The sequence below is a fragment of the Polyodon spathula genome, chromosome 18 (assembly GCF_017654505.1).
Source record: "Polyodon spathula isolate WHYD16114869_AA chromosome 18, ASM1765450v1, whole genome shotgun sequence".
NCBI lineage: Eukaryota > Metazoa > Chordata > Actinopteri > Acipenseriformes > Polyodontidae > Polyodon > Polyodon spathula.
In genome coordinates this window covers 24,777,848-24,803,148 of record NC_054551.1, presented here as the reverse complement: position 1 = coordinate 24,803,148, position 25,301 = coordinate 24,777,848, and the positions used below count along the sequence as shown (strand labels likewise).

Sequence of the window (25,301 nt, the reverse complement as noted above, 5' to 3'; positions counted from 1 at the left end):
ACAGATTCTTCATTGGAAAATAAGTGAAGCATGTGTCCAAGAATAAAGACACACACTGAAAAGAAAAAAAAAAAAAGGATTGAAAAAAGGTATTACACAATACTGCTTTTCCTGGAATGGTACAAACCCCCAGAAACCCAAAACAAAGCTGTGAGCGCAGTCTGCCGTCAGGACGCCGGGTGTCGACTCCCACAACAGAGCAACAGCTACCTTTCTATCTGCCTGGAACCTCTCCATGGCTCATCACCTTCTCTTCCCCTTTCATCCCCTGCCAACAAAATCGGCAGATGCCATCTCTTAAAGGCCACGGGTGTAATTGTTGATCATTACTGCCGACGTCTTTGTACAAGAACTCTCCAATTACCCAATGTTGAAGACCTTGCAGTTTGTGGTTTCAATTATGCAAGCAATTCCCATATTCCATTTACACAAACGTGGGAAAATGCTTGTTAGCTTTCCATTGTTTTCTAGAGCTTATTTGTCCTGTAAAAGTTATCAATTCCCTAGACAGCAGAAACACAGTATAATGAATAAGAAAAGTAACTGATAAACTGTTAACTCACTATGTTAATAATTCACTACATTTCTTCAGATAGCATGGTAGAAATAGCTAGGTAAACTCATGTTTCAGTTCAGAAGTTTATCTGGAGCGGTTTTGCTGTTTTTAAATTCTCAGTACTCTGTAAATATTATATAGGACGCACATTGAAATAAATGAAAGTTTAATAATGCACAACCTACCTGTGCTTAAGGGAAGTTTAACAAATAAAGGCTAACAAATAATCCCATGCTTGAATGATTAATTCTTGACACTCAGAAAATTTGCAATACGAGTCACTATACAGGTTTATTTTTTTTTATTCTTGCTCTATGCAGAGCTGTTTCTGGTTCCAAGAATGTATACTTCAATTGAACATCAGTAAAAAGCATTAGTCAACGTCCCCTCTATGTAAGACTAACAGGCTCACAAATTGGCAACGGGCATGTTAAACAATGCAGCTATTTCTCCGGCTAATTGGATTGCTCTAGCAGATTAGGACCGTCAACACGTCAGCCTTGAGGTGTAGGGAGAGAGGGCACATCAATGTAACTTTCTCAGAGTCATAAAGGGGAGGAGGCTGGTAGTGCTGTACTGTTTCGTAAATCATACAAAATCAGTAGGTAAGGGATTTCAACCTAGCCGATTCTGAACTCCCAAACATTGGAAGCAGTTAGAATGAACAAAGAGAACACTCACTGATCAGAAATTGTTATGTTGGGGGGGGGGGGGGGGGGGGTTATCTTTTTGTCAGAGGCATTTTAAAGATCTATTCAGTTTTTGAATGAAAGAGGCCTATTGTTTTACTTTAAAGTTCATGTCTGTGCTTGAAATGAAGAGCCCTGAAAGCAGTTCCCATGTGTAATGTAACTATAAATGTATAACTTTTGAGGTTACCCATTAACCTCCTGTACTCTAAGAAATTAGCAACATCACGTACAGTACATGAGTTTTCTCAAAAATTATTTCTCTACTTAGCTGATACAGCTGCATTCACTCTCGGCAAACCATTAGGGCAAAGCTGTAAAATCCACAGGGAGCTGCATGGTCGGACCATGACAGAGCTCAACCAAATTAAATCTCTTCCCATTACCTCATACATTCTTTAAATAAATATGAACAATGACAGCTTTGACATGTCCAGGGCTGTGACGTATAGCATTATCTTTACTGCTCATAAGATATAGTTCTCTATGTGGAGCTTTGCCTCTTAAAAGCTCATGCAATAACAGCACAAACAAGGAATCAGCACGCAATTAAGTAAGGAGACGTCAGAATCTGCCTATGACTATTTCTTTGTAGTGCCTTTAAAATGACAATGAATGCAGAAAATCTGCATTTCTGTTCATTTACAAAATGTGCCATGATGAATTCTGCTTGGTGACATGGATTCAATTCCTAAAAAACGAGAACATAAACACAGCAACAATTTACGTAAACAAATCAGATTAGGACATTTGTTCGTTTAAGGTAGTCTCGCCAAACTAAGAGATAAAAAAGGACACATTTGTAAAGCGCTATAAACCCCTTGGCTTAGTAAACACTTTTTCAAGTATTCAAGAAAATGTTTGCATAGGACGGGATTATGGTTGTACTTGTAAGCTTCTATCTTGAAAGCTCCAATACCTTCAAAGTCTAAAGAGACGACAGGCTACAAAATGCTTGGGGAGGTGGTTTAGTTGTCACAGCAAAACTGAAATGACTAAACGATCCTGTATTACTGTACAAGAAAAAATGCCTTCATACTATACAGTAACTAGTAAGACAGAATGCCTTCAATAAAAAGAAAGACGTCATTCACTTCTTGATAAATTCATCGCTTCATGCTAGAATTCATCGCCCTATTTAAGCTAGCGCACGTAAGATCTATATATTAAGATATAGCCCATTCATATATAGCCCCATATATTGTATATTGATATCATATATATTTTTTTTTTTTTTTTTTTTTTAAAAGTCTTGAGTGCTTATAAAATCAATTGCTGTTTCAGATCCTTTGGTCTCATTTCACTCTGACCGTTTTCTCCAGGGCAGGGTTCATACTCCTGGGGTGGAATATTACTATAAATGCCTTCCAATGGTTCTTAGCAACTTTACTTGTATTTAAAGCATTGCTGCCTCTACTTAAGAACACTTTCTTTTTTAGTTAATGCACCTTGCCAAACCTTACTGAGATCCATTTTTCGTTGCAGATTCTGCTGCTGGGGAATGTTTCAGAATAATTCTTCCTCGTGATGATGGCCAAGCATTGGTCACAGTATCTTCTACAGTAACGATATTGGGAGGCTCATCTCAGTAAACAGATTGTATCAGGTTTAGCTCTTGCTATGTCTAAAGTGGCTTGACAGGTTTATCTTCTCCTCTCCCATTTACAGATAAATAGTCCTGTAGAATTAAAACTGCAAAGCACTTCAAAAGAAAAGAATAGCTCACAGGCACAGAGAGTGCTGATACTGTGCTTGAAATTAAAAGGGATAAGAAGTATTCTAATTATCAACTCCACCCCTAGAATCCATTTTCTTTTATGAATGAAATACAAAAAAAACCTGCAACACGCTTAAGATGCTTCTATATGTGCAGCCCAAACCACAGGTTAGCCTTTCATATGCCTTGTAGACCCCAATATATATTTTTCACCTTGGGGAAACATTGCTAACCCAATTTCCTTTCTAAATGTCCATACAGATGTTAGTGAGTATTAACAGGCTCTCTGGAATAAAGCCTGTATTGTACCGTCTCCACTAAAGGAGCCTTTACCGTTCCTGCATCACTGCATTTCAACCACACACAAACGGGCAGCTCCGAATGACAGTGGCTCTGTAAGAAAAAAATACATCTGTAAACTACAGAATCTGACATTTCTTGGGTTCTGACAAAGTAGCCATAGGAGAAAGCAAGGGGAGGCTCACCAGACACGTTTTACAGCTGGTTTAAAGTTATCCCGATGCCCAATGAAGCGCACAGAAGGTTATTCAGGGGTCTTATATCATAAGAAGTTGACTGTGCCTGCAGTTCAGTCAAGTCTGACATGACTAGACAGAGCACATGCATGTGTCTGGATCTGGGCCCAGTTGATCGCTAAGGATTCGTTTACTTCCATGAATTTGTAAGCTAAAAGGAGACATGAATTAGGACATAGAGTACAACCCTTAAGTAATCAAAAGGAAAAGATCAAAGCTCAGCCAGCAGAGTGTTAACCTTTACTTAACTTTTTTTTTTTTAAACAGACTGCTATATCATAGACCAACAGATAGAGACTCCTCCGATAGACAATACATCCCACTTCAATGCTCAGTCCCACAGCCAGACATCTCATTTTAGCATCAGAAACATATTGAGTATCGCAAAATCATCCAACACCACTTAACTGTGCCACACTTTCAGAATGCGAGTCATAACACTGGCTGACCTCTGGAAAAGGTTTGGCTGCATAGGACATGCAAAGTGCAATTTCACCAGGACTGAAGGCTTTGCAATTTGACGCTACATTTTCATAAGATCTCCCCTTCCCACCTGCCATCACATAAATGGTTACAAAAGAAAATGCAAATCTACTCACTTGTGTGCAAAGTTAACCACCGTAACCAAATAAAATAGAAACAAAACAGAATCGGTAGCGCTGCACCCCCCCCCCCCCCCCCCCCAAAAAAAACAAAAAAATAGCACACACCCATAGAACATTGCTTCCCATTGGTTAATCCAATTAAATCATAAAATCCTAGATGCTTGTTTTAAATTAGATTCCAAACCTTAAGCAGCTGCACAAACAGTTACTGAACCAAGGCCAGGCCATGTGATCCACTCCCCCAAATAGCAGCCCAAGCCAGGGCTTATTTTAAGGAATCTTTCCAGCAATCCTGGAGACTGCCTTCACAGAGGCGCAGGATGGGGTCACAACGAAAGAGGAGAGCTTGCTTCCCCTCACAGATTACATCCTTGCCTAAATCAACTCACTCCCATTGGCAGTGCATGTCATGTCAAGATCTAAAGTATCATTTCCAAGCATGAACAGAAATAAGATTCCCATTGCATAGCAATTGAGTCCACAGGTCACAAGTTGTGATTAAAAACAGTGTATTATTCAAAATGAAGAAATGCTAACCCAAGGTCAGCTCCACTACAAAGAACAGTCACTCTCACGCAGCAGCTGGTCTGGTCACTAATCACTACTGATCATACAATTTAAAACAACAAAAAAAGGAAACAAGACAATAAAGACTAAGACCCAGGAAATCAAGAGTATAAATCTCAGATCAGTCCCAATAAATTCCTGCATGATCTTAGGCACATCAAAGCAAAGTTCAATCGAACAGTAAAACTTGCAGTGTTACAGTATCATTTTTATTACCCAATTAAAAGTTAAAAAGCCAGGGAAAATAACTATCTCCGTCTAGCGGCTGGGAAGATATTTCTATGCTCACAGCAGTAGGAAATTACTGTAGAGGTACATGCTTGTAGTTCACTATTTGTGGCAAGTGAGATGCCTCACTATGAGGGAAATCCTGTCCCTTAAGCGTTTCAATGCAATACTTCTTTACAGAGAGACTGTACCAGCGATGGAAAATAAAGTCTATACCACAAGTTCACTCTTGACCCACCCACATTTCAGACCTCAAAGTTCTCTCTCTGCACCCATAGCCAAAAGTATATAGATAAGCAGGTTACACACAGAGCTTTTGACAAATTGTCAGAAATGACTGAAGCCACACAGCCTAGGAATAATGCATAGTATTATTGGTTGAATACAGTGGTCTAATATGATGTCAGCAGTAAGTCCTAGTAGGGGGTCTAATGGGAAATATCTTCAAAAAGAAAACAAAGGGAGGAAGAAGGTCTTTCTTTACCTGCCTTTCATGTGCCCCGCATCAACAACACTGTAACACATTGAGCCCTCAAGCTGGGATAATGAGCTGCAGGTTGCCTCCGCGGCACTCCTCTCTGTGACACCGTGATCACCCCCACAGACATGCAGACATCCCCTGGTTTATCGCACTTCAGCCAACATCTTTCATCTGAATAATCTGCAGGTCTGATACCAATCAACATCACTGCAGAGACAGGGTGCAGACAGAGAACACACAACTCATCAAAACTAAGAGCTCTTCAGAACAACTTCAATGTCTTCAATACATATCACAACAACTCATAGCACTGATAGTGTTTTTTTGTGTAATGGACAATGTAAAGTTAGCGAGAGCATGTGTGCATGTAATGATCTTACAAAAATCATTTACAGGACTACAAATAGCTGTGTGGTGCTTTTGGTCTTGAATTACACTACTACACGTCTCACTGAAGACTCATTAAGGAACACAGAATATGACAAAGGAGTTGCCAGAGGTACCAAACCAAGGCCACAGGTTCTGAAGATTCCCCTGTTGAACGATAGCCAATGAGCATTTTCTGTGGGCAGATATCTCTCTTAATGATAAGAAAGAAATGATAACTACTGTAGCTGTGATTCTCCGGATAACTGTCTCGAGAAAGAACCACTTTAAAAAGATAACTACAGCAGAGAGACTTCTTTTTTTCTTCTGCAAGAGAAATGCAAAGTATGCATCAAGCCTTTTTTTTTTTTTTTCTTAAAAGCACTTTTTTTGCACTTTGATTTTATCAGAGTGTCTTTTAAACTTAAATTTGTTTAGTCTAAATGCAATCACCAGATATTCATAGTAATTTACAAATCATACATAGGCCGGCAATATGTGGAAATGGACTAGAGATCCACATCAGCAGTTCTTTAAATTAAAGAGCAATGTCACTTAGCTTCTTGTGCCTAAATTATTTGTCCTGAAGCCTACGTCAGTTTAGTTTTTGCTTGAAGGGATATTATTATTATTAGTACGAAGTATCACATTTCAGAATATTACATTACAGATAAGAGCAGTTGTAAAGTACAATAAAATCAGTAGCAGATGACCAAGTTGAAATAAGAGCAAAAAATAGAGAATACAGTAAAAATAATTACATGCAAGAGCAGGTTCGACTAACAGCAGTTAACTTATATGAAAACTATTTGCTTATATGAGTAGTCCAGTATGAGCACATAGTAAGTATGATGAATGGATGAGAATAATTTCAAGTAAGTGCAATTACAAAACATGGGAAGTATTATAATTAGAGCAGTAGCTGAATGCAGCAGGGTATGGAGCAGTTCAGTGCAAGTACAAGCTGATGCAAGCACTGGTACGACTGGGTACCATATAGTCCAGTATAGTCAAGAGTTGTGAGGTATGTTTATTAAACACTGTTAATCTGATCAATTTTTACTTGTGAAACTCCAGTCCCTATTTTCATTTCTACACTACAAAAACATTTCAAAAACAGGCACTCTTAATGAACTGGAGGACTAAAGTTAGAAAACAAGTTAAAAAGAACCACCATTGTCACCAGCAACAACCAACGTGTTACAGTATCGTTCAGAGAAGCTGCGTTTAACATTAACCAAGAACAAAATTAAAAAAGGCTCAAAAAGTACTATTTCTGCATACAGAATGCTCCTGAACAGTTGCATAATATGAATGTGAGACAATGAAGATTCTTTGGCCAAAATCCAGCTGTTTTTACAACTGGCAACTAGTCACTATTTACCCAGGAGACCATGGCACAAGCCACACACAGGATTAGAGCATAAAAGAACACTTCATACTTCAGGCTGCTCCCAGTACCAGACAGACTAGAATGCAGGATTAGTAACACTTATGGTTGAGCAGCATGCTGGCATGCCACTGTGGTGCCGATCAGGGACAGAGTGAAAAATAAACACTGACAGTACTATAGGTACTGAAATCACATGAGCCATTCAACATTTCAACAACGAAAAAAAAACCAAGAAAAACAACAATGGATGCACCATCACGTGCAACAGTTTAACTAAAAAAACTGATTTTTCTTAGGGGAAGAAAAGAAGCTGTTCATTGCTTCCTTTTCAGTTTGAAATTGAAGAGCTGATTTTATATATATATGTTTAAAATGCAGTGCTCCAATGGCTAGTGAAGAGGACAAATCACCACCTACACTTACCACATGGACACTAGTGGGACTGGTTGTCTGGAATAAAACAATACATTAAATAAAGTACAATGTCCATGCTCACTACAACACAAAACGTGTAAAGTGAGACTGACCCTTTCTAACTCCTCTTTCAGATGAAAGAAATGCATTCCACTCGGTGTGCTATACTGTGTCCGTTGCTAAAACAGAACTGCTTGAATGCACCAGCTGATCCTTGTTATTACTGTACTGCCAGCAGCACTATGTGAGATATACTTGGGCTCAATCCAGGTGTTACTGTAGGGTATAATAAACTGTTGCCACCCTCCGCCACTCATTGACTTAGCCAAAACACACGCAGCTTAGCACTTACACAACAGAACAGCACAAGTTATTAGTCTCCCACCTACTGCATGTAGATGGGTTGACAGTTAGCAGCATCCTGTCAAAGGCAGCCTTTTGGTATTACCCCAAATGTATTCTATTCTGATTTCCCAGTGTGCAACAGTCAATTAGTAACTGCCCTACAATTTTACCTTCAAATCTACTCTATGTAGCTAAATGCATAATGCAAATTCTGAAACAGTTGGTGTGTAAAGAAGGCGGCTTAAAGAGTAAAATAATCCTGAAGTGTATTCTTAACCTCCATTAGTTAATATTTCCACACCAGGAGACTCCTGGCACTTAGCTTTTGGTTCTGGTTCACATAGCTCATTTTGTGGTCTGTTGACTAACAACTTGCTAAGGTAATTACATAGCAAATTTAGAGGCCTGTGCACAAGGCATTCTTCAAACTGAATTGGCTGTAATCAGGTATATGGTTACTGTAGGTCTGGGAGAACCTAGCATCAGGTTCCTCTAGGGCAGAAGACCTGCCCACCTCAATCCCCCAGATGTTATGGGTCCTTGAAAATAACAGCTTGCTTACAGTTTCAAGTAGTCCAGGGTCATTAACAACAAAGCTTACCAAAGGAACGATGGATTCAAAGATTTTTAAAAAATCCAGGATAGTTGCTCTTGAATTATGAAAGAATGCAAGCTCATATAAACTGTACCTTTTAACAATACAATCTGTCGTGAATTATATATTTTTTCTAGTTACCCATCAATGCCAGGGGTGCAAATCTGGTACTATGGAGCTCATATAGCACCAGCAACATTACACTGCAGCTCCATTAGACATGTTTAATTATTATTTATTTTTGTATTCCTTAGCAACCACTGACAACAACAGTTTTTCAGTGGGTCTAGACAACTCGCATGACCCACCCACACTCATCCACATACACAGGAGAGGTGGTTTGTGTCGTGTGGGAAGTTGTGAGGAGGGCTTGATTTGGGCAGCGTTTAATAATTGAGCACCAGTAGGCTCTCTGGTGCTAACCTTTCAAAACAGTTTAGCACCAATTTTCAAAACAGTTTGAACCCCTTACTGTGTACACAAGTCTTGAGGTAGCCTCACACCAACTGACTGAATTAGTGACCAGACAAAGCCTTCAATGAAAAAGTATCAACCCTGGAGCTCCATGGGACCGATTTGTTAGTGTGGAATTAGGAGGGCTGATAACATTTTAAATGGGACACATTAGAAAAAGCCAGGAGGTCCCTTCCTGTGTCAGTTCTAAGCTACACTTTAATTTACCCCATTGTGACTGTCCACCAAACTGCTATTCAACGTTCAATTAGCTCAGTGCAGCAAGAATGTAAAGTTCTAACTTCAAAGCAAACACAGATGAATGGGGAGCAAACAGGAGTCGCGGCTCAGCTTTGTGTTGTTGACCGCAACGTCATTACATCTCAATTCTTCTCTGTAACGCCTGTTTAAAGCAGCACTGTATGCTTGCTGAAAGAGTGGGACAAGGGAATGCAAGACGCTTAAAGAATGCCCTCCCCCCAAAAAACACCAAGCCAACAAGGGTTTTTTGTGAATTACTAGGATAAAAAAAAAAAAAAAAAAAAAAAAAAAAGTTTTTGTCTGTGTAACGTCTGGGCCCCAGATCTAATCAGCATGGACTTCAAATGCACTTGTCAGAGGGGCTGGAATAACCCTAGGCCTAGTGTGGGTTGTATTGAAAATGCACACCCTTTGTAACATTCTAAAACCTCTTTGAATAAGCTTTTTATTCATATTTTTCGCTGTGTGCTCAGTGCAATACTACAAAGGTATTAATTCATAAGTATTCCTCAGAAAAATGAATTAGTTAAGTATAAAAAAAATGTAAAAAAAATACCAAAAAAATATATATATCTTCAGCCAGTTGCTCAATGCTTCTTTTAAAGTGTAAGCACTTGTTTCCATAAATGTAAACAGTCAGCTAAATTGCTGGTACTTTAAGGAGTTCAATTACCCTGCTGCTACTCATATGGTCAGATCAGGGTGCTACACCATTCAAAGGCAATGGTGGTTACACTAAACAGTAATAACCTTCTGCAACAGTCAACCCTTCAGGTACCACTGTACATACTACCCCACAAATGCACAACAGTTGAAACACAAGGCTTATGTAACACTAGTTTTATTATGTCTTACAAAATAACAATAAAACTAAGACAGTGTTGCAAGAAGCAAGGAAGGTCCATGACAGACAAAACAGAAGCACACCATTGAGGTCAAAGACAGGACGACAACACTTAAACCTTCTGGAATGTTTGTTTTTCATAATCCATAAGAAAAAAAGGAGAGATTTAAAATGGGATTTTAACCAGCTTTAAAAATAAATTAAAAATAAAAATGAGGCAGTTGCTTTTTCTGAAAATCATCTGCCTAATGTCAAGGTAATTGTCTCTGTCCCTTTGCTGGAGTAGGCCTCACCAGGTGCCTGTCTAAGCCAGTTTACTTCAGCTGAACGTGGAGGGAAAATGGTCCGCACTGGACAAAAGAGGAATGTCACACCACCTTGCTGAATTCCCCTTGTTTGACAGGGACAAAAGATGTTTGGATTAGGAAACAAAAGGAAGTGGCTACGGTGATGCCTGTTCCACCGTCTTTTCAGCACAGCTGTAGTTTCGATTGCTGAAATAGATATCGCTGCCTTTCCTCATATTCCTCACAAATGACAAAAAAAAAAAATGATAAAAAGACAAACACTTTCAGGATGTATGAATTCACAATTGGGATAAACAAGGGGAACTTCTTATGTAGACAGAATGTATTCTCAAGCATCAAATAAAATGGTTAAAAAAAATTAATTAAAAAAAGGAAATGTGATTGAGAAGTTTATATAACAAATATGAAGTTGGTTTGTGAGATATTGGCAGTTGTAGGTACAGCAGTGGAATTGAGCACTCAGGTCGAGTACAATTGAAACAGAGACAAATATTTAGTTGTATCATGATACAGTATGTCTGGGCAGCAGTCTTCCTCTTCATTGTAAAAAGATTTGGCTGCAATATAGTAAACAGTTTGTGCAGATAAAAGCTATCAGCGGATATTATTCTGAAATCAGCGGACTTTGTGCAGTGCCTAGGGAGTACCTCCCTTTACAAACACCCCCTCACCCCTTCTCATTCACTGACTCAGCTCACAACTTGTAGTACTTTAAACTTGCAGTAGCAACACACTCTTGGTCTCATATGCAGATATTTTATTTTAAAAAGTCACAATTGCTGCTCTCCGTCTATGACCTCTGCAGTGCAGTAAAGCCAACAGACGGCTGTGTACAGTATACAGGAGGAGGCTGAATTTTTAGACTCAACACACAAAACAGTAAACAAACAGGAAAGATTACAGTACCAAGGCACTCATTAAAGACCAGAGCAACAGCAGAAACCATAAAGCTCAGATCTTTGACAACTTTTTATTCAGTTCATTTCAATATTTCAAATTCCAGCAACTCCTTTCCAATAGCCTACATCCAAGTCTTGACGTTTGTAGATCACAGACCTGATATGAAATAGACCTTCTGGCTACAAGCAAGCAAGCAAGCAAGCACGCCAGGTGGGGGGGTCTTAAATCAGACCTTACTTTCTGGTATGCATTCTTAACACTCTAGCATTTGTCATGGCCTATTCTGAGTGAGCACTATCCCAAGCAAGTAATCCCTCAGCCTATCCTCAGATTAAGAAGTAGCTACAGTACACAGCAAAATATTGAATTCATGTAAAACTTCATAAGGTAAAATATTTTCACGAGTAACTATTATATTTCAATGGAATGCACATCCCTCAGTGCACATCTCAGACTTCCCGTTCTTAGACAGCTTTCTCAGCATTAAAGAATACCAGTCTCCCAATCCCCAACGCATCCAAACACAGTACAATCCAACTTTTGTTTTACTTCATTAACTACAAAATTAGTCAAGCCTGGAGTGATTACAAAGGAACAGACATTTTCAACCCTTTCTAAACCTCACCAGATACTGCAAAACAGGCATTTTAATCATTTACAGTTTTTAACAAGTGGCTGCTTCACGTTTCCGCCCCCACCCCCCAACCCCAGTTGGTTTAAAAGCAAACATTTTAACTGCAAACCTAGGGGGGTGGGGTCTTGATCTGCCAGGTATTCAATCACAAAAGTGCAAACAGGCTCAGATAGCTTCACCAGAACACCAGTCTAAAAAGATAAGGGCCATTTCACTAAATCAAGAGTTTACAAGAATTCTAGAACATCCTGCACTTCGTCACCCAAGAATCAAAAGGTCAAATCTGGCAGTGAAGATGTTTTTTGTCACTGTCCCTACATTTGAAAGAATAATTTTGTACTGTATTTGACCGGATCGATGGAACAGAAGCACAGGATTTCGACAACACAAAAAGGAAGAAAAGCTGCTGAAATATTAGTGTTGTCCAACGAGAGGAGTCCAATTTCAGATGCACCTGGACTGTGTCAGACGGGGCTAATTTTGTGTCACAGCCAACACAGATCGCAACCAGCAGCTCTATTCCAAGCCTAGATCAAACCAGTAAAACAAGGGAGACACCCAATGATGTCACAGCACAGAAAAGCCTTTGTGCATTTCCCCAGTGTAATTTAAGGACAAGTGTTCCGTTTCTTGATGGTGAGCAAATGCACAGTGAGGTTTGGGGAAAAGGATCCTATTCAGTTTACACCAAACCTCTTCAGAATCAATCTATACACTGCTCAATCTGTACCGCATCAAAAGGAGATTCAGCGTTCCAGTGGCTCATTAAGGATTCTTTATAAGCCAACTGAATGAGATTTTCTTAAAGTCAAATCCCCATTCAGAGATACAAAGGCAACTACATTTTATACAAAAGACGAGGGGGAAAAAAAAACAGGTTTATACCTAATTTTGTTGTTAGTTTGTGGACTGCATTTGCTTAAATAAAAGTAAAATGACACAGCAGGAGCAGAAGTAAATCCCTACTTTTACAAGCAAGGGCCTTTGATAGCCAAGGGAGAGGATTTCCTATTTAATTCATCAGCTTGTCTTTATTAAAAAAAAAAAAAAAAGTTAGGTTTTCACATCAGAAGACTGTGGACTCTAGATTTTCACCTCAAAAAATAGAGCTCGAACTTCTACTTCCCCTTCCACCCCCCCCCCCCCCCCCCCCCCCCCCCACCCCCCAAAAAACACAAATTTGTTTTCGTGTTAAAGTGTATTACTGACTCTCACAACCAAGAAGTAAATGTGTTCCACACCCCACCACAACCCACAAGACACACACATCTTCTATTAAGTATTCTGACTTTCAGCACAGTTGATTAAACTTGGAAATGTGTTGTCAAACACCACATTGTACTTCAGCAGGGCAAGTGAAGCTCAGAGCTTTGTTTACTCCTGTCTCAGCAGCTGCTCAGTGCCAGAAAAGCAGCAGCAGCTATTGTTTTGGGTCGAGTCAACCTGAAGCGTGCCGATGAAAAATCCGGAAGATTAAAGTTGCGATGTCTTCTTTGCCTTTCAATGCCTCTTGCCATTAAAGACACAGCTTTGTTTTGTCTCAGGCTCTTCTTTCTTTCTTTTTATATACCAAGACTTTTGTGTTAATCTAAATTTCTTTTAAAACTAGACTGCCAACTGTTGATTTTTGCCATTGGCTGGGATTCAAATGTTTTACTTCTTTATTTTGTGTAAGGGAGATTTTTGTTTTTCCTTCAAAGGACATGTTGAGATATGCCCCTCAGGGAGGTACGGATTATCCTACCTATGGATTAGAATGCTTTTGATATCTAGGTAGCCAATTCAATTTTTAACCCAGATCAGTGACATTGTTTCTTTTGAACCTGACTTGGAGAAATTAGTTTTCGAGATAATTAAAAAGCAAACCCATAACTAGCAATGAGAATTCATATTTGTACTTCTAGTGTTTCTGGAAGTCAGCGGTTTGATGGGACTACAGAATGAGCCACCCCCCTCACTCTATGCTGTAGCAGCCATTAGGAAGTGATCAAAGGCATAACACAGACAGACAACACAAGCTGTATTAAAAACAAACGTTCTCAACTTTTTAGAGTCTGCCATGATGGTCTCATTCGATGCCTCCTTAACCTTCCTCGAAAGGAAAAGAGGAGTTTCCCAAAGCTTAGGAAAAAAAGTTAAATCTTAAGGAACAATTAGATTTCCCCAGCCTGAGGGCACACAAAGCCATCTACCAATGCTGGGGATGAATGTGCAGCATCTCGGAAGCAAAACTGTCCACAGGAAATAGTGACAACAAAGCTGAATATTTGAAGTGGGTAAAAAGTGGGAACTGTGCTGAAAAGAGAAAAGAAACTGACCACTCAGTTGAGAAATTCCCTATTAATGGTAGTCCAAAATCTCTGTTCTGCAAATGAATACTGGTGTTTTAGAAAGGCTATGTCAAGAGAAAAATACCAATTATTTAATATAAATTTAACCTTCTAGTTTGGATGTTTGCTCAGAAAGGAATGGCCATACTTCATGCCATACTGAAATACCATAAAAACTGGTGTACACGTCGCCTGTGTGTGTGGAATAGCGCGAGAGAGTGAGCGAGTTTTTATGATAGAGTTTGAGTACTCAAAATTTAAACGCATGAGTAGTCGCACATTATATTACTCTAAATTCCCATACCTAATCAACACCACATATGTTTTAGGAACAAATCGCTTCAGACTATTCAGACTATTACTCACATCATTGTTATCCCCAGCTCTCACAGTAGTCTTATTAAGCCTACAGACTACAGGAAGGATGTCTCGATGGCTATACTGGGACTAGGTCAAAGCTGCCTCAGGCAAGATTTAAAGCAAGGGTGTCACTTGTTTCCCCATCAGTGCTTCAAACTGGGTGACAAAGAAATAATTTACCTGAACTGGGTTTCTTTTAGTCTATCAGATATTTCTAGAGCTAGGTTGCCATTCACAAACTTCCAACCACTGTGTTCATTAGCTCTTGAGCCACCCATGTACTTTTTATCAGAGTGGCTTAGTCTGGATTGGGTTAAAATAGCAAGCTCACTGGTTTTATGGGATTCAATAATTTTACTGCCAATTACACACATGGATGGCAGTTTCTAGTTTACAAGGCAAGGTAACTCATCTGTTCTCAATATACTTTAATAATAATGCAAGTAAAAATATAAACTTGTCTGATATAAACAAACTCAAGCAATCAGTTTAACATCATTGTTTGTTTTTTTTTTCTGGGGATGCCTCATATCTGCGAAGGACTGCCAAAGTGTGTTGACATAACTCGTTGTATGGGGTCTCTAAGCAGACAATATGAAATGGCAGTAAAACAGTTTAAACAAAATGTATCTTGAGTACTAATACTGAATTTCAACATATGTTCATTAAAAAGACAAAACTTGATTTGGTACAGTTACATGTAGGTAGACATAGATGGCCCCCTCCCCAAAACTTTTGTGCCTTTTCTTAAAGAAAAAAAAAAAAAAAAAAAACACCCTGCACAAAGCTAAGTGAACACAGATTTACCGCCTTCCGCAAACTTTTAGATCAGATTACACACCTGTTTGAATGTCAGTAAACCTGGGATGGTGCTGTGTAAATACATGCTTCCAGGGCCGAGATCATACCTTTCAGCACTTAACAATTGGTCTTACCTAACATTTTTTTCACGTCGTTATAATTTGTAACAGCTGGACGCTCTTTAGAAACGACAAGACCCTTTGAGGAGTAGCCTGGGAAAGTCAGTGGGGGACCCAGACCTTGCAGCCTACACTTTATGGCCAGCTTTCTAATCATGGTTTTAAGTTTTTCGAAGTTTCCCACAGCATTTTTTTTTTTATCCAGGGGTCAGACAACAATATAATGGTCACTGCCACAAATCTAGCACACTTCCTGCTTCTAGTCCTCACGCTACTGCACGCAAATCAGCATACAGTACATTCTTATCTACCTATCTGCTGCAAGAGATCTTGTAAGATTTTTTTTTTTTTAAATCCATCAATTACAGTGCCAGCAACTGCACTAAGCAGAGCTACTGAATTGTCCAAATGTAATTCAGTTCCTAGTTCCTATTTTTATGAAGGGACACTTCTGCTCTTACTATGCTGACAAGCCTAAAACTGAATAATTGAACATTGTAAGCCAATTTCCCCATAACCCACCAATGTCAACTATGAACACTAAACAGTTACAATGCATAACATTTGCGATTCATTCCCAGAATCACAAAACCATCCCCCAAGGGTCTATTTTCAAACACATGTGGCAACAATTGTGTCCTGTTTGAGCAAACATGAGACATATTAGAGAAGGAGGCAGCAGAAAACAAAAGGGAGAATCCATTACTGTCACACCCTCGTCATCTTCAAGCAATACTCGCCTCCTGATCCTGAGGGCTGCTTGTTTATACAGTGACCTCCAGATAGAATGCCTCTGGTATGTATCTGCTTGACAATGGAATTTACCTTGTTTAAATAAATCTGGTCTCTCAGCAATCAAGAACTCCTTACTGGGACAGCATCCTCTTTCTACAGCTAAACAAACTCTCCTGAAAAGAAGACAGAATTAAGCCTCCATGTAAGTTCTATAAATCCATTAAACCAATCTGCTGTGTGGATGCTTGAGGGGAACAACAGATGCATTAGTTAAGACATCTTGAACAGCAATTTGATAAAGTTTGTGTAAAATAGTGGGAAGTTACTGAGTCATTTAGTGAGGCATCTTAACCAAGTGTTACTCTTAACTAAATTAGGTCTGATATTCTCCAGCTGTGAAGTCTTCATTTAGGTTATTGGGCCATATTCACAAAGCATTTTCTATCATTGACTCGTTTTTGTTTTAAGAAAAACGGGTGCAAACTTAGCACAGACACGGAGGTGAATGCTGTATGAAAATGGCCCAAAGTGGTTTAATGTTCTGTCTATATCTAGCACGTACCATGTTAGTATACACAAAAGGCCATTCAGTATTGAACTATTTAACTGGCATTTAATAATCTGGACATCAAGTCATAGTAGTCACTGTATTGCATTCTGAACTGCCAGGGCCTTACACAACATTTCCCAAGCCTGGACAAGATGTCCCCTGAAAATGCAGAGATGTTACATGGTATGTATTACAAGCATGTTGGTAGATTCATTAGAACCCCAGATTCTTTTCATGAACAGTCATGTGTGCAGGAATTTCTGCTGTACAACTGCAACAGTGTATAGCTCTGGGGCATTTCAGCCCAAGCCCTCACTGCAGCCAGGACTCGGGCAATGTTAGAATGCACTTCCATGACATGGCCTTTCATTTTATACCGAAAGATCTCAGGGATTTAATTTAATAGGCAAACTTCAACATCAACAGTTATGTCATTTACTGATATCATTCATTTCCTGAGAATTCCCTCAGAGATTCTTGCACTGCTGGGAGTTTGCATGTTTATCTCAATCCTTGCAACCTACTTCTTTTCTCATACACTATAAAATCAGGAATTTTAAATCTGTGTCTTTTTGCTCCCCACCACTCCCAGCTAAACCTGTTCTGGAATAAATCGTATTTGTGAGGTCTGCCAGTCAGGACCAGTCTGTTCCTACAGAAATTATTCTTTCTTCTCTAGGAAACACAGAAACTTCTAAATAAAAGAACCCAAACATACATGTGCAAAAACAAAACAAACAAAAAAAAGGCGAGTCTAGGCTTGCTTCAGGCTATACAACCCCTTCCACAATCCCAGATAAACAAGCCCACACTTTACTCTCATGTGAGGCTTTCCAGGCTTTTATTCCGCAGGCAGATGTTGCGTCTGTACTTCCCAGAATTGCTTCCTGATTCTCAGTGCTGTTAGATCTCTGATGGTCAAATCAATCCTGTCATCACATGGGGCTGGCCAAACTGCTACCAGTGATTCATTTCATAGCCCTCAATATTTACAGTTTCATTCTGCACTGCTTTTCAACAGACTGAAGGACTTGCAGTTATAAGACATTCCCCTTTGCAAAGTGAAAGATCCCCAACACTGTATTTATATTCACAAGACAGGCATTGCAGTGGCTCAAAATATTCTTAATACATTTTGTAGCACACATGCTAAAGGGTATATATTTCTGCTGCTCCATTTTCATACCAATTAGTAGCACCTTGATAGCGTTTGCCAAGATTAATGTATGAATGAAACGGACAAAAAAATAAAAAGATGATAAATACATAAATATCCAGCAATACCAGCGCTGCTTGACTGCCACTGCAACTGGACAACTTTAGGCTGGCTCACAGTCAGATAGCTGTGTTTACGCTACCAAGACAAATCTAAAAAGTGGCCAACTGGGTTAACAGGGAACAAGTGGCCTCCGTTTCCCCTGGATCTATCAGCGGGACAGAGACAGAGGCAGAGTAAAAATGGGTAGCTGCAACTCTCAGCCACTGTCGCTCAGAGGACAGATTCGTGGCTCTAATGTTCTTTTCCCACTCCACCTCCTCCACAATATCAAAATTGCTTAGGAAGCAGAAGTTCAATGATTCATGTAATGCGAACAATTGAATCAATGAACTCATGCCTGCAGCATGATAATAGGAAACAAGCACAAGCAATCCCATAGACGTGGCCTGTTTTCAGCTTTGCTTAAAGTGAATACAAACCACAGTTGGCAAGAATGTAAAATGTATTCTATACAAGGCCACTTGCAGAAGTGAAATTGTTGAGAACAAACACCTAAGAGATGTACGGTATGTTTAACCGTCAATGCATTAAAAGCTATAATTCACCATCTATATCCTTTTGAATCTACATTAATATGTACAGAAGTTCTATTCTGTGGGCATTAAATTAGATGCCCACAGTATATTCATTATACAATAGGATGAATGGCTTTTCCTTAATTAGTTTTCATGCAAGGGAGACCAGTTACCTTGACATGGAAACACACACTGTGGGGTTATTACAAAACACTGACAGAGAACATGGGCAGGACTTCATACTTGTTTAAAATAAACCAGAGAAGATGGCCAAAAATTAAATTCTTCCATCAAACTTTTCAGTGACCAGCTAGTAGAAGAAGAAGAACTTAGACTTAGAGGTTTGGGCATCTTTAATAACTTAGAACACAAACTTAAGTTTTCATATTCTAATAAATTTAAAACATCCCATTACATCTTAAATGGAAGGCACTGATTTCGTTGTACGTGTTGTTGAGTACAACAGCCTGCCTCCCTCTACTCTTGAGCACGTACTCAAGAAACAGGAAGCCTGTTTTCAGCTTTCAAACACTTTAAACAACTTTCTAAAAACAGAGATAAGCAATGATGGGCTACTCTGCCACACTTTCTCCATTTGTCACTAAAGTATTCAAAAACCTGTCGGCATAATTAAATGCTTATTTTAAAAGACAGAATTATGTAATAAAGTGTTCCTTTTGCAGATATGATGATAACAGACAACTAAAGGGTACTTCAAGGTAAGTGAGTAAGCTCTCCATTCAGAATAATAAAAGCAAATTTAATTATATGAACAAGGCGCTTGTACTGTGTGAAACTGCATGAAGTATGAGGTACGGGCAAAGACCAACTGTAAATAAGTCTGAATTAAAAAGGCAATCTATTTTTTAAATCACAAAAAAAAAACTATAGAATTTGATATCATTGTCCTGAATTTGGTCTTCATCCATAACATACACTACTATATTATTATTGGTACAAAAAATTCTGTGTGTGGATTTGGCTTGTGGGAATCAAGGCCATGTGAAATGACATCACCTATGATGCCCTGCCTTTGGAACCCTGACAATCCAATCAGCACTCCAGAGCAGAACCGTCCAAGATCAGCAGGGTGTGTAGAACTGTCTACGCCTGAACTTTCCATTCGAAAAGATAACTAAATAAAACATGCCTGTATAAATCACCTACAGGAAACAGTGGGAGCCGCATTACCCCACTTCGGCTCAAAGCTTTAGATATTTACATTTGTCAATCAAGTACACTTTCTGTTCCGCTTAAACACCGACACGTTCATTGAAAAAAAACCAAAAAAAACAAAACAAATAGAAACTGGATTGCATGTATGCAATTGTATAATACAATTGTGTGCAATAAAAAAAAAAAAAAACTTTTACAAGCTATGCAAACACCATCCCTTAATCTTCATGCTTAAATGTTAACATTTAAGCAAACATGTTTTTTCTTACCATAGCTTCGAAAAAAAAGTTTGATCATGATTCAACTGTCTGTGAACCTGACACCAAACAGTACAATTGTATGAAGTTTACATTTAAAGTCCCAGCACAGCCAAAACCACCTGCTTCTTCAACCATACTGCATACACACCATGACACCTTAAATCCACAAAGAGAAAAGTCAAGGCACACAGTGTTGGTTGACCACGAGACCCCTTTGGGTTGACTAGTTATTCTGGGGTCAAGCTATCTGCCACTCAGCAAGTTCAGCACCCAAAGTGTCACAGGGTCAAGACATGACTGGGGATAAATCAAACAGGCGTCAAGGTCCTTTCCCAGTATTGTGGTTTTAAATGAGTGAGGTTGCACAAAACAGTTATGCAATATTCAAAGCTTAAATTTTTAGTTGACACTACAGAAAACATACAAAACACCTAGGACAAATTATAACATAGAACTTTATTTCCCCTATTCTCAGAAGACTGCAACACTGGAACTGATCTGTGCAATGGCTCTTTAAAACACACTGACCTAAACAATGAAATAATTTTCTTTTTACTAATCATGGATCTAAAATTATTAGCCAAAGTAAAAGCATTAATACCACCTCAGTGTGGATTTGTTGGGCCACTGCTTTCCGTCTAAACAGGAACAAGCAAAGAAAATATTTTAAATACACAACATTAATAAACCCACAGCATTTCAACGTGTGGCAAAGAATATGTCAATAGTATTCTCAGTTGTGTGTTACGCACGACAGTGACAAAACCACTGTGGGTAGCGAGTAGCCCATATTTTACAATGACCTATATCAATACCAGCTGCTCAAAAGCTCTGGTTAGGTTCCATAGGTCCACTGGAAGAGAAAAATATGTTTATTCTGGAAAGCAGCGCTAAGCAATGTCACGGAACGTTAGAGTTCAACCTTCTTAAATCAAACAAGGCGCTTAACCTTTAAAACGGGATAGAATAACCTTGCTTCACTCTTTCTAGATACATACTTCAAACCTGTCCCTACACCTAATATAAAATGAGCTTAAAACATAGAGTAGTAAAAATACAATGCAACTAATCTTCAGAGAAACTTCACCGTAAGCAGCAGACTCCTTACACTTTTGCTATGTCTATTATTTAATATAATTACCTCTGGTAAATAAACTAACCTGCCTTGAATTCTGTATTCACAGCAGTGGCAGAGGATGTAGGTCACTGACAGACATATTATTGTTATTAAAAATAAGAAGAATCATGGCTTGCTTATTGTCACTGCACAAGGGTTTCCCAGCATCCCTAATTAAGCCTTCTGAACAATTAATTCAATTTTTTTTATTTTTTTGTGGGCCCAATTTTACACGCAATTTTCTTCCCCATTCAAATCAATTTTATTTCCCCTCACAGCCGCAACTCCCCACACAGCTCAGGAGAACTGAAGGTTCAGTGTGCGTCCTCCGCTCCCACGACGGAGCCTGCTTCCTCTTTTACACCCAGAAATTCAAGAGCGAATGTCATCGTGCTACCGGCCTATGGAGGACAAAAGCCAGCCCAGCAGGTGTCTGCTTTTGAGCTCACTGGGCACCGAGCCAGCAGGGTTCTCTGAGGCACGATGAGGTGAAGCCATCCCTGCCAGTTTTGCCTCCCTAACCCACAGGAGTGCCACAGCCAACGAGACGCTCCCTTTATAATCCCCAGCAAAGAACGGCTACTTCGCACAGCCAGGACGCAAACCTGCACTGAACGACTGACCTTGAACACCACACGGCTGTGCTTTTACCAGGAGAGCAACTCGGCAGAGGCGGGACCCTTCAACGATTAATTTTTATATGGCTTTACAAAGAAGTATTCAAAAATATCCTATTAACTTTGTAAAATAAAACACTGTATTTATCAGTCATGTACACTTCTTAAAACGTGGTTTCTGGGTAATATTTTACTCAGTCAAGTTAACCCCTGTAACTTTTTAAAAAACATTTTAGGAGACCGCTTTATCAGAAGGTTGTCTGTATTTCTAATCGTTTCCATGCCAAACTGCCAAGGGGCATTTAGTTTACCACGAACCTGTTTCCAGGCACTTTACAACACTTGCGTGCCTTGACTTACTCAAAGGGTGTGAGAAGGTTATATATTACTATCCCACTGGTATAAGCCAGACCCCAACAGGAATGTATCAGCACGATCAGCTGCTTAACCAAACAACAGACATCCTTAAAAAGACATAGGCCAACTCTTTTTCCCATTATATCCCCTGGGCACCCTTCAGGGGTCCACTCTAGAACTATTCACCCAAGTGCATCTAAAGGAAGTACTTTTACAGAGAAAATAGACAAAACCTAAAGGAGGATCTATGAACTTAATATAATGCCCTGTATGGGAAAGGTTCATTTTAAAGTTTCCTAAACTAAAGAAGTCCAGCTGCATCATAAAATTTAATGTAGAGGTATGCAAAACTGTAATGAAGAATATTCAATCCTTATATAACAAATCACTGTTCATGTGTACCATTTTTTTTCTAATTTATTTCTGCTGAACACCACATATTCTTGGTCAGTTCTGTAGTTCAAATGCAACAATTTTCCAACTGTTTGCATAGGCTTCCTTTTTTGTCTCAATAAATTTAAAATAATAAAAATGGTTTAGCAGTAAATTTATAACTTTCATGGTCCAAACTGATAATGCATATTTTTTATAAAAAGTATTACTAGGGCACCATATTGGCAAGGCTTTGACCAACAGAATGTGTGCTAACACAAAATAAATCAATTTTAACACAAACAAAAAGAAAAAAAGACAAAAGAAGAAAGTGCATTGCATTAACTAAAATTTGAAGAGGCCTTAAAGACTAACTAACTTATCATTGCTGAAACCTGAAAAATGTAAATGTCTTGCAAAAACTTATTTAAACACAAACAAATACCAGATAACACCGAGACACTGAACTGTTCAGCAAAACCAGACTACACATTCTTAAATATTTAATTTCCTTCGTGTTTATTTTGTATGATGATTATTATTGCTCAAAACACAAAAAGGCGCTGCTAATCTGTAAATGAAATTAACTTCCAACTGTAAGACCGTGGCCTTTCATCCTCTCCGACCGCAAGCTAATTTCTAAAAATAAATTCACACCGATACTTTTCTTAGCTTTTTTTTCGTCTGAGGTCATTTGTGGCTTTTCTAAGGTAACATGGCTAGCACATGATTGTCCGAGGCAAGTGTACAAGATTCTGTAATCATGTTCTCGAAAGTTCTTTGTATGGATTTTCTGTATTCTACCACAAAATCAAATACTTCCCTAACTTTTGAATTACACAAACTCGTGTAATCTAGTCAAAGCTAGTTTCAGATCACACTAAACAGATTCCTAAAACAATTCTCCCACGATGATAAACTTTAAAGACGCCTCTGCAATCCCCCATGTTACAGTAAAGAGACAGACCGCATTAGTTGTTCACTTTCTGCCTGTAACCATTTATTCTTCTGTGTTGTATATGGATTTAAATAGATGCAACGCGTCAGTGAACAAAAATGTTTAAAAACTATCGAGGAAACCAAATCTTATGGGTTTCCAAATTGATTAAAGTTCCAGGGCCCTAGGAAGACTGCAAAAGAGTTTTTTTTTTTTTTTTTTTTTTTTAAATAACTCTTAATTCAACATAAGTGGATTATATTTGAATCAAAATCCTAAGGAATGTTTTCCTATTCTTTTCTCGAAAGGGTTAATTGTGGCATCAGCTATTTCTCAGCTCATTCACGTACTATTGGGGGAGGGGTAATCTGAATAAATTCGAGTTTTAACATTCTACTAAACCATGTAAACATTTGCATGCATTTACAGGGCTTTCCTGCATAACAGCTTCAATGAGACACAAAACGTACGAATGGCTTTTGATTAACCAACTCAATTACGTGAAGAAGAAAAAAATAGTCTTTTGCAGTTTGCCACATTTGACAGCGCCTAAGACACACTCTAGTACAGTATAGAACTACGTACTAGCAATGTCAAAAGCCTACTTTGTTACTCCGTATGCTAACTAAAACGTAACCTGACAATCGGCTCACAGATATTACCAAAAAAAAAAAAAAAAAAAAAAAAAAAAACCTACACCTTAAATAAATGCTAACACCACAACTCCATTACATGTTGTACTGAGGCTACACCAGCATCGGCTCTGCTGTAACTGCATAAAAATCAATCCCGTTCTGACATTTCACTCTGCCTTCCACTGTAACAAATCAACAAACGTTCTCAAGGTTTCAGGTCAACCGTTTGGTTGCAAATGGGGCTTTGGGTATAGTGGGGGGGAAGGGGTGTCTAGCATTTTAAGCAGTCTTTAAAATAATAAGAGTAAAAAGAACGACACGCCTTACCAAGGTGTAGGGTTAGGTTGATGGAATTGGGGTACTGGATGCCAGCTATCATGGTCTGGCTTTGCCACCAGGTGGTGTCTGCTTGGTTGTTGTAATCAGTGAGGTAAACTGCGCTGTGGTGTACCCTCGGGTCCCTGGCATCGCATATATGGCAGGACTTGGTGACTCCCGTTACCCCGGTTTGTACGCAGTACTCTTCTTGCGGTTGTCCGCAAGTGTTGGTGGCCACGACAGTCACATTGAAAGCGGCGTTCACAAACTCCGGCATACAGCGTTGGGGTCTGTTTGAGTCGTCCACACATTCATCCATAGCACCATAGCAGCACGCAGCCAAACAAGTCAATGCAGTTAAAATGCGAGCTACCCAATGCATGTTTTAAAAAAATATATTAATAAACTAAAAAATGTAAAGCCAGTGCTTTAAGAAAAAAAAATCCAACTCCCTTTTGGGAGTTCTTAACTTTCTTTTTAAAAAAAAAAACGAAGTCAGTGTACGGAAGCCCCTCAATGCGCTTCCTCCTCCTCCTGTAGTTATCTTCCCTCTATCCCTCAGTCAGTGCTCGTTCAATAGCAGCAGCTCCAGGGAACAGTTGGAAAGAGAAAGTAGCAGACAACACCCTCGCAGTGCGCAAGTCAAACAAACAACTTCCGCCGCAAAAAAACTTTTGGAAGGTCCACCGACTCTTAAAAGGGCAACTTTAACTTTCTTGCCCCATATATTCTTTTTAAGTTGGATCATAGTTTATATCACAGCTGATTTTTGTTTTACCTAACTATATATTCATAGAGTATCTGTTTGTGTACGCTGTTTTTTTTTTTTTTTTTTTTTTTTGGTCAGACCTCCCTCTGTTTTGTTTTGTAATTATCGTGCTTTGTTGGAGAATAGGCAATCGAACTAGCTGTGCTATGACTGTAATATTAG

The 25,301-nt window shown here is 39.0% G+C and overlaps 1 protein-coding gene across 1 annotated transcript in view; it reads right to left on the bottom strand.

Moving 5' to 3' along the window:
- The window catches only part of LOC121330542 (laminin subunit gamma-1-like), a 55,101-nt gene extending 30,157 nt beyond the window's left edge, over nucleotides 1-24,944 (bottom strand). The window contains exon 1 of the mRNA XM_041277130.1: nucleotides 24,380-24,944. Within this exon, the coding sequence (XP_041133064.1) occupies nucleotides 24,380-24,752 (373 nt within the window). The 5' untranslated portion in view covers nucleotides 24,753-24,944. The remainder of the gene's footprint in view (nucleotides 1-24,379) is intronic.
- Nucleotides 24,945-25,301: the final 357 nt, after the last annotated feature.